Here is a 13,880-nt window from a genome sequence, read left to right as displayed (position 1 = left end):
TTTTAATTTGAGTTTTTTTTCAAGGGTTAAATACATTTTTGGTCCCTATAAATATACCAACTTTTCATTTTAATTCCTCTAAAATTTTCCTAAACTCATATGTAGAATTCTTATTTTTATATAAAAATTTTCAGAAAAATTCTTAATATTATAAGAATCTCTCCCTAAAAAAATTAGAATTTTTTAACAAAACATTAATTTAATATGAATTTTTACATTTTTGCCGGTTAAAAATTCATATTAAATTTTTGTTTTATTAAAAAATTCTAACTTTTTCTTGTGATTTTTTTTTTACAATATTATACACATTTCTGCACAATTTTATTAAAAAATACAAAAAATAACTTAAAAATAGGGACTAAAAGAAGTGACTGAAAATTTTATAGGGATTAAAAGTTGAAGGAAAATTTTAGAGGGACTAAAACGAAAAGTTGATATATTTATAGGGACCAAAAACATATTTAACCCTTTTTTTAATTACTTTTTTACATGATAAATAATAGGGTTAAATATGTTTTTAGTCCCTATAAATATGTCAACTTTTTGCTTTAGTCTCTTTAAATTTTTGTATCAACTTTTAGTCCCTATAAAATTTTCAATATTCGCTTTTGGTCCCTCTTTTAAAGTAAACTCATATGTATAATTCATATTTTTTAATAAAATTTTCCATAAAAATTCAAAATATTACTACCTCCATCCCTAAATATAGGAGTTTTTTACCAAAATTACGGAGATTAAAAAAGTTAATTGTAGTATTAAATTTGTATATAATTATTATTGTTTTTACAATTTTATCCTTAAGAGAGAGGATTAATTTATGTTTTCAACATAATATTTATAGTTGATTGAAAAAAAAGATGCAAAATAAATAAGGGTATGTTAGTAAAGAAATAATTAATGTACTTGAAAATACCAAATGGGTCTTATAAAAAGGGACAAATTATTTTTTCAAAAGGGTCTTATAAGTACGGAGGGAGGTAGTATAAGAATCACTCAAAAAAAATTAGAATTTTTTAACGAAACATGAATTTAATATGAATTTTTATATTTTTTACCGTTAAAAATTCATATTTGATTTGTGTTTTTGTTAAAAAATTCTAATTTTTTTTTAGAAATTGTTTTTAGAATATTTTACAAATTTCTGAATAATTTCATTAAAAAATACGAAAATCAAATTAAAAATAGGGACTAAAAGTAGTGATTGAAAATTTTATAGGGACTAAAAGTTGAAGGGAAATTTTTGAGAGACTAAAACGAAAAGTTGACATATTTATAGGTACCAAAAACATATTTAACCCTAAATAATAATAGTATTTTTATAGAAAATAATAGTAATATTTTCTTGAAGCAAATAATAAAAATAATTAAAAGTGTACGAATTGGTATATAATAATTAAAAATACACTAATATCATCTTTTTTGAGATAAAACTGCTAATATAGTGTAGAAGAATATATATCATCTTTCTTGAGATAAAACTGTTAATATCGTGTAGAATAAATGATAAAATATGAAGGCTTCGTCGCAGTCTTGTGTGATTATTTTAAAAAATGTGAAACACATAGTAGAATTAGAATAAATAGAGGTCGAATTTGATTGGCTGGACTTGGTTTTGATTTGATTTGAGTGAGGAACAAAATTACGAACCAATATAATTGGATCGGATGCTCGGGTTCATCGAGTCATTAGTTTTTTACACCCATAATAAAATTAGTTAATAATAATAACTTATCCTATTAACATGTTTCATTTTGCCTCAAGGTTCTTTTTTAAGGTTATTGGGATCTAAAGACTGACATTGACAATATTTATGATGAAGTAGCGGATTAAGATTATCTTAGGTGTACTCTGTTGAAGTTAGGTTCTTATGAAAAATGGATGATATGGGTTTCCATGCATGTGGAAACGATGAACTACTACTTGGTTATGATGAAAAGAGGGCAAATTGAAAATATCTCATCAAGAAGTGGTCTCATGTAAGGTGATCACTCTCGTCTTACATTTTTTATCATATGTGATGAGATTCTTTCCTCCCTTTTAAAAGGAGATGAGATGAAGGAGGGTGATATTATGGTGTCAATGAGCTCATTTTCCATGACATTGCAGTGGAAATGTCACATGACATTGTCCAACCACAATGTGACAACCTCATTTTAAAAATAAAATAAAAAAGCGAATTCTTTGATATATTGCAGTCTGGTTGAATATCGATACCTTTTTAGGTTAAATTTGTTTAACATTTATATTTATTTTAAAATAAATAAAGATATGACATGACATTTGATGATTGGATGGGGTTACATACCAAATCAAACCATATGGGTATCATTGTGTTCACAAATAAAATAAAATAAAAAGCATCGTGAGAGAGGGAAGAAAACAAAAAAGTCACGTGTAGTATAGTAGTTGGACAATGTCACGTGACATTCTCGCCACAACGTCACACAAGTAGGATCCAACTTGTTGTAATTGGACAATGTCACATGACATTCTCGCCACGGTGTCACACGAGTGAGCAACTTATTGCAATTGGACAGTGTCATGTGACATTCTCGCCACGAAGTCGCATAAGTGGAATCCAACTTGTAGAGTTTTACAATGATGGAATTGGGCAAACATGATATGATTTAGAAGCTGCATGGTTTACATATATGTAGTAATGCAGTGGTTTTTGAATACAATAAAGAGTATTTATAGATCCTCAATCAAAGAGATTCTCACGCCAACAATGGAAGTCCAACTAGCGTCTTTGCATAACATAAGTTCCACTCCTTACCAACTGAACCAACATTCATTGCCGACATTTGTGCACTTTTTATCTGCCCTTTCAATTGCATTCTATTGTATATACTTTTTTTTTTTTTTATTATTATTATTATTATTATTATTATTATTATCATTATCATTTTTTTAATATCTGCCTTACTTTAATATGTTTATTTCTATTGTTTAACATGTATTCTATCTAATTATAAGTTTCAACAAAACTGTATAAAAAAAATATCCAACAAAAATTGATAGTATTTTTTGTAGGATATAAAATATATAACAATATTGATAGTTACTTTTAAATTTTCATTTAACTATGGTATATGTTTAAGGTTAAATTTGGATCGTTTTTCTTTTCTTTTTAGTTATCACAAAAACAAACTTATATTGAGAATTACTATAACTTTTTGAGAGGTTGTTTATATTAACTATTTTTTGGAGTTCCTTTTATGTGGTAAAAGTGTTCACATGGATAAGAATTTCTTTTGTCCAATTGAACGACCCTCTATCAATGTATGGTGAGATTGATCTCCAGATTAATCGGTCTTTGAATCAGATACATAGTAAAAATATATAAAATAGATGGACATGAATACATAGGAAATACATATAAACATTAATTCAAATAACCGACCTTTTAAGCATATCGTAACAAGTCTGGTGAATTTGAACTGCCTTTATTTGATAGTCTCACACACTCAAGCAACCAGCACATTGATGATCATTGAATTCATATTGCACAATTCATATTTGAATGCATAATTAGTTTCTTTTTTGTTTTAAATTAAAATACTGAGCTCGTAGTCTGTTATGTTTGATATCAACTCAACAACCACTGATGTACGGACTACGTGACATTATTATCTGCATACAATTTGAATTTAAATTTGACGATATGTATGAAAGAACACTTATTAGGAAATGCCACCTGTCGATATTATCTTCATATCTCAAAACATTAGTCTCTAATGCATTATTTGGAACAACATAAGGACACAAAAAGGAAACACGAGAGCCGATAAAATTCATTGAACTATTTACCACCCAACTAAAAAATCATATCACCTCTTCTAGTTTTGACTTACAAATATTAGTTATTAGATTAATATTCATTCGTTCATGTTTGAATCATTGACATCCAACTCATTATCTCTAAAGCTCAAATAAGCCGAGTTACCAAATCCTTCTCAATTTTTAATCACTTTCATTCATTTCATTTTCTTTTATTTTCCAATTACACCCTAAGTCTAAGATAAAGGAACCCTAACAAAAATCATTTATTTAACCAACACATTAAACACTTCCTTGGCTGGATGCGGTTATTGTGCATAAGGATCCTTATGCACCCTGCATAAATCCAGAAATGGTTTTAGAATACAACTCACAAAAACCATTTCCACAGCAAAATGGTTTTGACATAATTTTATGCAGGGTGCTAGAAATCATTATGCAAGGGTACTGGAAACCATTAAGTAAATCTAATGATTTTGAAGTACGAGTAGAAACCATTTCTAAATTTATGCAGCATGCACAATAATTTTCCTATGCACCATAGCCGCGTCCTCCTTGACTCACTCAAAGGTTTCTAATGTACCAAGTCCTAGAAACATCATAAGTTGCATTTTAATCCAAACAGGGTACAAATCTCTCTCTCTCTCTCTCTGAACTGCTTCTCACTCCCTCCCTCTCTCTCTACCCACACTCTTTTCCCCCACTCATGAAATCAGACCACAATCAAACTCCAACACACACACGGAAACAAACTGTATCACCAAAAATGTCTCAAAAAACACTGAATTAGATCCTGCTTTTCACTACTTTCACTATTCTTCTCCTAGATCTTCTTCCTCTTTTCTCCTTCATCACTTCACAACCCCCTTTGACTAGGTTGGTTATTTTTTCAACCCTTAAATTTTTCCAATTTTTTTCTACCTTTTTTTGCATGCACAATTGATAAAAATTCAATCTTTAACATTTATTTGCTATGTTTTTTGTTTTAGGTTAAAAGGGGTTGTGCTGTTTCATCCAAAAGTGAAACCTTTAAGCTGATTCTGAACTTGGGTTGTTCTGCAATGAGGGTTTAAGATTGAATTTTTTGTTGGGGTTTTGATTTATGATTTTTTTGGGTGAAATGGGTAGTTCTGAAGAATCGAATATCAATGGAATAAATGCTTCTGTGGGTGGTTTGGTTTGGGTAAGAAGGAGAAATGGGTCATGGTGGCCGGGTCGTATAATGAGTCTTGATGAATTGTCTGATGGTTGTTTGGTTTCTCCGAGATCGGGTACTCCGGTTAAGCTGTTGGGTCGTGATGATGCTAGTGTGTAAGTGTTTCTTATTGTTCTTTGATTTATGTACATATTTTTACAATTTTTTGCTTTTATTTTTTGGTTGATTGTTCATAAGTTTTACCCTTAAGATTGTGTTGATTTTGATGTTAAGGATGTGTTTGGGAGTTGGGATGGATTTGAGATGGAATGGAAGGGAGTCCCTCACTTTGTTTGGATTTCAAAATCCCTCAATTTGAGGGATTGGACAAAAGAGATGGATAAGGGTTTGGGAGGGTTTTTAGAAAATCTTCAAACTCATTTTCTCTATTATAAAAACTCGCAAACAAGGGAAGTGTTTGCCATAAACCCTACCCTCCTAAAACCCCATCATAAACAAAGACTTGGTGTGTGTTTGGCTGAGCGGTGTAGCTTCTGATCCATGTGATTTTCCACCTTGATTTTGGTGTTTTCCAAACTCGCGTTTAGTTTTTGACTATTTGGTAGGTTTGGTGTGAAGAGAGGAGGAATGGAGAAGGGAGGAGTTGATTTTGTAATAGGATGCCATGCTTTTTATAATTTGTGATTTGTGCTATGTCTGTCTAACTATCTTTTTCTTCTGGTGTTCATATATGCCAAATGCACCCTTAATTGGATCGGGCGGTAACTAAATGATGATGTCTTGTTCATCCCGAAGTTTTAGGATGTTTCTGTAGCTGTATGATGCTGGCTTGATCATTAAAGTTTGTTATTTAGGTTTTTGTTTTTTTAGGTGGGGCTGGGGTGGTGATTGCTGGGGAGTTCGTGATTAAAGTCCTGCTTCGATACCAGACAATGGATTGTTATATTTAAAACAAGCTTTTCCATAAATTTTAATAAAACGCTGGTTTATACTAATATTGTGGACCCCTTTTGTCAAAGTGATTTTACCATTTACATACATGAATTGGTGTTTCTGGTGGGATGGAAATTGATTTATCTTAATCATGATTCCTGCATATTTGGCAGAGGGGATGTCCTTGTTTTGTGCTTTCTGATATAGTAGGATTTACAGCCATCAAAACTTAGGAGTGCTGACCTAATTTATGCTTCTCCCAAAATATGGTTGTAATTGTTTTCTTTTTAATATTTCGTCAGATGTTTGATACGAGATATCGATGTGGAGAAATGTGTTGAGGTTATTTTGTATCATCACACTTGTGTGCAAGTCACTGATTTGCTTGAGCCTTTGTATGAATGTTTTTTTCTTTCTTCTGAAACTATTTGTAGCAAAAGATCAGTGTGCAATATTTTGATAAGTGAGACTTATGAAGCTGCTTGCAATATATTACTTTAGATAAATGTGTCTCACTTGGGTGTCATGACATTGGTCAAGAAATCTCCTTGTAATGTTTAGTTTTAGTTCCTTTTCATTTATGATTACTTTACGTTCAGGCAAGTTTCTGATCAATTGTCGACCGTGATTCTTGAATTTGTTTGAGGTGTAAAGCTCTTTATGTTTGCATAAGTTTGATTTTGGAAACACTCCTTTGTGGTGCAGGGATTGGTATAATCTTGAAAAATCGAAGAGGGTAAAAGCTTTTCGTTGTAGAGAGTATGCTGAAGCCATTGAGAAGGCAAAGGCATCTGCCGCTGGTTTAGGCAAGAAGGCAGTGAAGTATGCTCGAAGGGAAGATGCTATTCTTCATGCTCTTGAGCTAGAGAGTGCTCACTTGGACAAGGCACCCTTACCGTTATGCTCCAGATCAGATAAATCTGACAGCGAACACGGTGAACCAGCCGGAGAATTACCCGTTATGTCCAATTCTAGTGATGATGGCAATGAGGATGTGATTGATGATTTGAGTGACTCCGAAGACAATTCTAATTCAGCTCCAGAATTGTCACAATCTGGTATATCTTTTGAAGAACCTAATCATAATGGTTCTTTAAAGATTCCATCTATGCAGGGAAGAAGGAGAAGAACACCTAATGATTCAGAAGACGATGGAACTGAAGGAGTGAAGCGAATGAAAGGACTTGAGGACCTTGGCAATGGTGTCGTGTCGAATAGAAAGGGACAGGGTTTAGGTCCAACCGAGATAGCGCAGCATGTCAGTGCTTCCCTCAACGACTCAATGACAGGGAATGGCCTGGCAAATGGAACTTCTGTAAATGTTGGTAAGACATATTCTTCTCTGAAAAGGAAGAGATCACAAGTGGGAAATGTTCATGAACTCTTGAAAAGAAAAAATCGACGCCGGACTTTGACAAAGGTTTTAGAGAGTACTGCCATGGTATCAGTTCCTGTCACTTGTGACCAGCCTCCCGGTTCAAGCAGTTCTCCACCATGCGGGATAACTGATGTAAAGATTTCAGGATTAGATTCTACTGATTCAAAGAAACCTTCTGGGAAGGAAATTAACAATTCAGATAGTGCTGCTGAGACTGCTTGTGAGAATGGGACTTCATTAACGGTTCATGACCAGGGTAGCGATATTCCCCAAATCAATCACAGGATCAAGAAGGAGAATGAGACTACAGAAATACCAGGGCTAGTTGGCTATGATTCTTCTGACATATTATTCGATGTCCCACTTGTTGGGGTTCTAGAGGAGGAGAAACCCTCTCCAGGTACACTAGACCATGATTTCCTTAGTGTCTTCTACTTTTCTATATCTGAAATGCTTCACAATTTATTTTCATCCCTTTTTGCTTGCAAATATTGATTTTCCTTCCCCTCACATTTACCAACTATGCCTTTTGGTTTCATGTTAGATTTAGTGTTTATTGTAATACTGTTTAGTTTGGTGTGTTGCATATATATGTAAAATAGTTCATTTACTGCTTAGAACATAACATGTAAATTTTAAAACATACATCATGATTCGTTACAGTTTCTTTGGGAGATAAAAACTTAAGATACGCTACCCTTTAATTTTGCACTTGAGCAAGTTATATTCATGTTACTTTGCCGCAGAAGAAAACTTATCTGAAGTTAATAGTTAGCCTGCTTCCCCATTGAGATCTTTGCTCGGTTTTATGTTTTCTTATTTCGCAGTCATTGCTTTTTAATGTCCCAATAGTAGTGTGCAAACTGATTGTTAAAAATTTCTTCTTCAAGCTCTAGGTGTCGAGCAAGCATAATTGTTGTAATTGTCTATATGAATGTTTTCCTTTCCCCAAGTTCGTTTATATTTCTTCTTTGCTGCATCAGGTTAGTTATACTTATGCTGGATAATTGCCTCACATTATTGTTGTAATTTCTTCTGCTAGGTATCTCACCCACACTTGTTTCTTGCTCATTCGGCATGCCTGAAGTTAGTGCATTGGAACAGAAATCTTGTGAAGCTAGTCAATCCGAAGCTTTTGCATTGAGAAATGGGAGCAAGAATGAAGCTGGTTGTACCAGTTCAGCTGTTGGTCACGATATTGTTAGTGATGGAGCAGAAAAAGATAGTTCAAAGTGGCAGTCGAAAGGGAAGAGGAATTTAAGACATAAAAGTAAAAATGGGAAACAAGTCTCGAGAAAATATATCGGCATGGATGGTGAATCCGATGCTTATTTAACAGGAACAAGGAACTCAGATGGATTATGTGAAGGTGCCGGTCAGAAACAGAAAATTGATTGGAACGGCACAGGTGTATCCAATGCTTCAAACAATTGTACTTCACAAATCAACTGCAAGACAGTTGCTGAAGGTCAAGTAGAAGGGTTTCGGGACTTGAGCAAGCATATCGAGGGTACAACAGCAGAACCACCTCAGAGATCACTTCCTTATCGCCAGTCACGCTTTGCCATTAACTCCAGATATGAAACGGCAGATTTTCCTGGTAGAAACTGTAGTTCTGATGGGACATTATACGATGTTAAACTAGAAGTTAAATCCAGTTACCGGCCACAACATGTTCCTTTGGTTTCTCTTGCGAGTAAATTGAGTGGCAAAGCCTTTATTGGACACCCTTTGACAGTTGAGGTATTGGAGGATGGTCATTGCGATAAAATGTTGAGCGGCTTGAGACGCGACGTGGAAGTTGATGATATCGACTGTGTGGTGAAGCCAAAACCGGTCACCACAAGAAGACCGAAGAGATCGTCGCATTTTTCTCGTAGGAAATCTTCAAAGTCAAAAAAATCTGGGCTGTTGAATAAAAAGATTCGGAAGTTGTCCTCGTTGACCGGTCACAGACAGTCAGAAGAGAAGAGAAAACCGGTGGTAGATAAGCTCAAGGGTCCTGTTATAGCTTGTATTCCTCTTACAATAGTATTCAGTAGGATAAATGAGGCATTGAGTGGGCAGGCACGGTCGACGCACCGTGCAGTATCGACTACCAACCCGTGAAATCAGTTATCAGGGATGGTTTTACAATGAAATGATGCTGCAGAGAATTGTTACTTTAGTACTTCATAAGAGATTTTGGTTAGAAGATGATAATATTTTTATTTTTCAACTTTTATTCACAGTTTGCAGCACTACACTTTCTGCCATGAAGGTTGAGAATCTTCTGTACAATTTTCAAGACATTTGTAGGAGTTTTAATCACATGAGCCTTCTCTTGGCTCTGTAAATAATGTAACATTGGATGAGCGGTAAACATGGTTTGGTTATTAGGTAATTAACCTGATATTGGGTTTGTTATAAAGTAATGAATCTGGTTGTTTGGGTCAGTAGCTTTTGATGTTGTACCCTCATGCTGGACTTGACTTGGCAATTTATTCCATAGTCTCTCCTCTCTACAAAGGCTAAAAGCAAAATTGTAATGGTGAGTGGGTCACCATTTCAGTTTTGTATTGTATTGAACCTTGTCATGCCATAGATACATATACAGATTGTCAAGAATAGTATCATTTTCTTTTGTTTTGTATGTTTACTTTATTAGCTTCAAATATTTGAGTATTTGGTTGTGATCTTCTTCGACTATAATGTAAAAGAAGAAAAAAATTGTCAAGTTTATCTTTTTAAAAAGTTTTATACAAATATTGAAGTAGTTTTAGTTTGTTGAAGTATCTGTGTAGGATTTTGTCAAAAAGGGAGCATTCATATATATGTTCTAATCTTACAGAGGGCCATTTTTTGATATATATAGTACTCTCTCCCTAATCTTTGGTCTTCTAAATTTGATAGTTGGCTTAAAACTTAGGCTGTTTTATGAAGAAAAAAAAGAAGATACAATTGAACAGTCCGTAAGCTTTGTATGAGTAGGATCATTGACACAAAATCCAAAAGAAGGGTAATGACATCATATTCGAAGAGATTCCAAAAACTCATTCTTTTTTGAAATTTCGAATCCCAAATGGCATTATTACATCTTTAAATTTTGAGAGTTTACACATCCTTTTATCAGAATGTCTGTAAATGTGAAAAAAGAATCTGGATTTCACAAATGCAAATTAGAAAATTGAAGTTGGAGGAGAGGGTTGTCACTTGTCATTAGAGAACACTTTAAATCAGTTCTCCACTTCAATCTTTCTTCACAAGCAAGACCTTGAGAATACACACAAACACACTGATTACCACTTTAGTGAAGATGAATATTAGTATAAGTTATAATTACTTCACCTAGAAATCACACCTATAATACTAAATAAAGACCTATGATATAAATGATGACATTTATTTTCGTCATGTTCTCTTGGTGGATTTTCTAAATCCTACTTAGGAATAGGTACATGACATAGACAAATTTGGATCTCAGCCATCCATTTAGTTGTCTTGATTACTCTCTTTTAGAAGTTCCAATCCAACCAATTTTTTATACTAATTACTAACTCAGTCACATCTTAATTTTTTTTGCATAATGTCATCTCGTACATATCGTGCCACCAATCCCTGCTAGATACTTTAATTTTAAAACCATATACATCACATCATAGTCATCTAAATGTCTATTTCATATATTCTAAATGACTGTTTGGGACTGCGGTGAAAGGTTTCTAGACGTGCGTTTTTCTAAAGGCTGGAAATTTCAGCTTCATAATTTTCACTTTTAAAGTGCATCTAAAAGTGAAAATGAGTCTCCAAAAGCTAATCCAAACACACACCAAACTCTCTTAAAATGAAGTGTGTAGAAAATAATTCAAGTGAACTGCAAATAATATTTGTCCCGAGATTATAATTATTTAATACACAAAATAACATTATTTCATTTCAAAGGACAATATCATTTTATATAGGACATAATAATAGCTTTCCCAGTTATAAAATCCACAAAAGTATGATATTTTCTTCATGGATAATCTTTAGAGAGAGTTGTAAAGTAAAACCGGGAGGTGTTAATAACAATTGACTAATTTAAATTAATTAATACAGTTAGTTTACTAAACTTTTGGTCCAGTAATAAAACGGGTCGAACTTTCCGAACCCGGTCCAATCAAATCGATAAATTAGGGTTTCCAATTGCAACTATATAAACCCTAGATCAAAACAAAACCCTAATTTGTGCGTTGCAGACAAAGAAGAAGAAGAAGAAAATGGCGACAGTACCAGGGCCACTCATATGGGAGATCGTGAAGAAGAACAACTCTTTCTTGGTGAAGGAGTTTGGAAACAACACTCAGAGTGTTCAATTCAGCAGAGAGAGTAACAATCTCTACAACCTTAACTCCTACAAATTCTCTGGTATGATCCCGTTTCTCCGTTGTTTTTTTGGATAATTTTTGATAGGTTTTTTGTGTTTTGATAATGGGTTTATGATTTTTTTTTTGTTGTTGAGACTCTTTTGTTGATTTTTGATAGTGTTTTTTATGTTTTTGATAATTGGTATTTGAAAAAAAATTAACCTTTTGCACTTGACTATGATAGGAGGCAAATATATAAGATTTGATTGTTGAAGTAGAAGTTTTGCTGATTTTGGATTTTCAGAATTTGTTGATTGTTTTTTTATCTAGTAAGAGTGGTAAAGGAAAAAACTGATTTTTTTTTTGTTAGCTTTATATTGCTTTAAGAGAAAAAAATGTACTTATTGTTTGTGGTAATTTTTTTTTAATTGACTCTGGTATGTTAGGTAGAATGATTCGATGCATTTTAATTGTTTTGTTTTGGTTGATCCTTACAATGTATATGTTCTAGGGTTTTTTATGTTTATGATAATGGGTTTTTGAAAAAAATAAACCTTATTTTTTTGCCAATTTTTGGTTGATTTTCAGTTTTCACATAAACTATGATAGGAAATGAGAATATTTGAGATGTAGAAATTTTGATGATTTTGGATTTTGAAACTTTGATGATTGTCTGATTAACCTAGTAGGGTGGTGAAGAATGATTGTCTGATTAACCTAGTAGGGTGGTGAAGGAAAAACGATCTTTGTGATAGGTTCAGTATGGTTAAGAAATTAATATGTTTTTCAATTTTTAGTGGATAAATTTTAATTGATTCTAGTGTACTTGGTAGAATGAATATTAGTATTTCAATGGTTTTTGGTTTAATTTGTCTTTATAGGTCTGGCAAACAAGAAAACTGTGACCATTCAGCCTGCTGGTAAAGATCAGTCAGTGTTGTTGGCTACAACAAAGCCAAGGAAGCAGAACAAGCCTTCTGCTTTGTCTCACAAATCTATCATGAAGAAGGAGTTCCGCAGGATGGCTAAGGCTGTTCAGAATCAGGTAATTTTTTCAAACTCTGGTTTGGTTAGTTTTATAGAACATATGAATGGTTTATGAAGAATTTTGTTTTACATGAAAATTTGTTTTTTTTTTTTTTTATTGTGTCGGATATTTGATTGTTCCTAATTATCTATATTTGACTTTAATGTCTTTTTTATTGAGCTGTTGTTTGCTGTCAATTGCCATTGCCATATTTCAATTTGTTTTGGCTTCATTGATTTTATGTATTTTCAATTTTTCATAGGTGTAAATAGTCCTCTGATTGGTTTTATGCATTTGTATAGGTTTAAATAGTCCTCTGATTGATTTTATGCATAATTTTGATGTTATGTTCATAAGGAGAAATATTTTTTTTTATGTTTCTGGAAAATGTTTTATTGCATTGTTGTCATAGGAAAACAAATCATGTCTATGCTGGCCCTTGCTGAGATCTATGATGTACCCATGCATTGAGTTCAATTTTTTTATCAGTTCTACAAAATGATACGGCAGTGATGAGGCTCTAACATATAAGTAGGATCCCTATGTGGGTTTCTTCAATGAAATACACATGTTACGCTTGGCTTCTGAGCTTTTATCTTTCGAAAGCTCTTTCTTGAATGCATTTTCTGATAAAATTCTCTTCATGATACCGGTTGATAATTATCCTATGATACCAGGGTATTAACCATCTTTAAGTTACAATAACAAGTGTTTGTCTGAATTTCCTCAAGTATTTCACTTGTTTCCTAATGCTTCTTTGTCTTAACTGACTTGTTCATGCACAGTTTTTATGTCATGGTGGAAAATAGTTTTCATTGTATTTAGTTTTTTTTTTCTTCTGATTTTCTAAATTAATGATTCTTCCTATATTCCTCTGATTTGTGCTAATAGCGAAATATAGCCAGTTCTTTAGTTTTTTAACATAACATTTTGATATGGTACAGGTGTCAGATAATTACTACAGGCCTGATCTGAAGAAGGCAGCTCTTGCAAGGTTGAGTGCAGTTCATAGAAGCCTCAAAGTTGCCAAGTCCGGTGTCAAGAAGAGGAACAGACAGGCTTAGTTAATCTAGAACAGTTTCTGTCATAGCCCTATCCTGAGTTTTTGAAATCCAGTTATTTTTGTGCTTTTGAACCTTTGTTTTTGGTACATCATTTTGTTTTTCTATGACTTGTCATATGAGTTTTGAAATGCAATTATTTATAAACCAGAACTTAGCTTGTTATAGCTTTCAGAATTGTTTTTCTTTTGTCTTCGTATAACTATTTCATTCTTTTCAA

The 13,880-nt window shown here is 33.0% G+C and overlaps 2 protein-coding genes and 1 non-coding gene across 3 annotated transcripts; all 3 read left to right on the top strand.

Moving 5' to 3' along the window:
* Positions 1-4,397: 4,397 nt before the first annotated feature.
* On the top strand, positions 4,398-9,879 carry LOC25500392 (uncharacterized protein At1g51745). Its single transcript, XM_013588799.3, has 4 exons — positions 4,398-4,656; positions 4,770-5,091; positions 6,575-7,647; positions 8,290-9,879. The coding sequence occupies exons 2-4, from the start codon at positions 4,883-4,885 to the stop codon at positions 9,354-9,356; spliced, it is 2,349 nt and encodes a 782-aa protein (XP_013444253.1). The 5' UTR covers positions 4,398-4,656; positions 4,770-4,882; the 3' UTR covers positions 9,357-9,879.
* A 1,560-nt stretch (positions 9,880-11,439) lies between these two features.
* On the top strand, positions 11,440-13,880 carry LOC25500391 (60S ribosomal protein L28-2). Its single transcript, XM_013588797.2, has 3 exons — positions 11,440-11,633; positions 12,454-12,617; positions 13,544-13,880. Exons 1-3 carry the CDS (start codon positions 11,486-11,488, stop codon positions 13,661-13,663), a joined length of 432 nt encoding a protein of 143 aa, XP_013444251.1. The 5' UTR covers positions 11,440-11,485; the 3' UTR covers positions 13,664-13,880.
* LOC112417593 (small nucleolar RNA R24) lies at positions 13,103-13,192 on the top strand. Its single transcript, XR_003008194.1, has one exon. It is a non-coding gene; the product is annotated as a small nucleolar RNA R24 (small nucleolar RNA).

Source organism: Medicago truncatula, chromosome 8 (assembly GCF_003473485.1).
Source record: "Medicago truncatula cultivar Jemalong A17 chromosome 8, MtrunA17r5.0-ANR, whole genome shotgun sequence".
In the NCBI taxonomy this organism is placed as follows: Eukaryota; Viridiplantae; Streptophyta; class Magnoliopsida; order Fabales; family Fabaceae; genus Medicago; species Medicago truncatula.
Note: the sequence above shows the minus strand (reverse complement) of the source record. Positions and strands in the feature narration are given on the sequence as shown.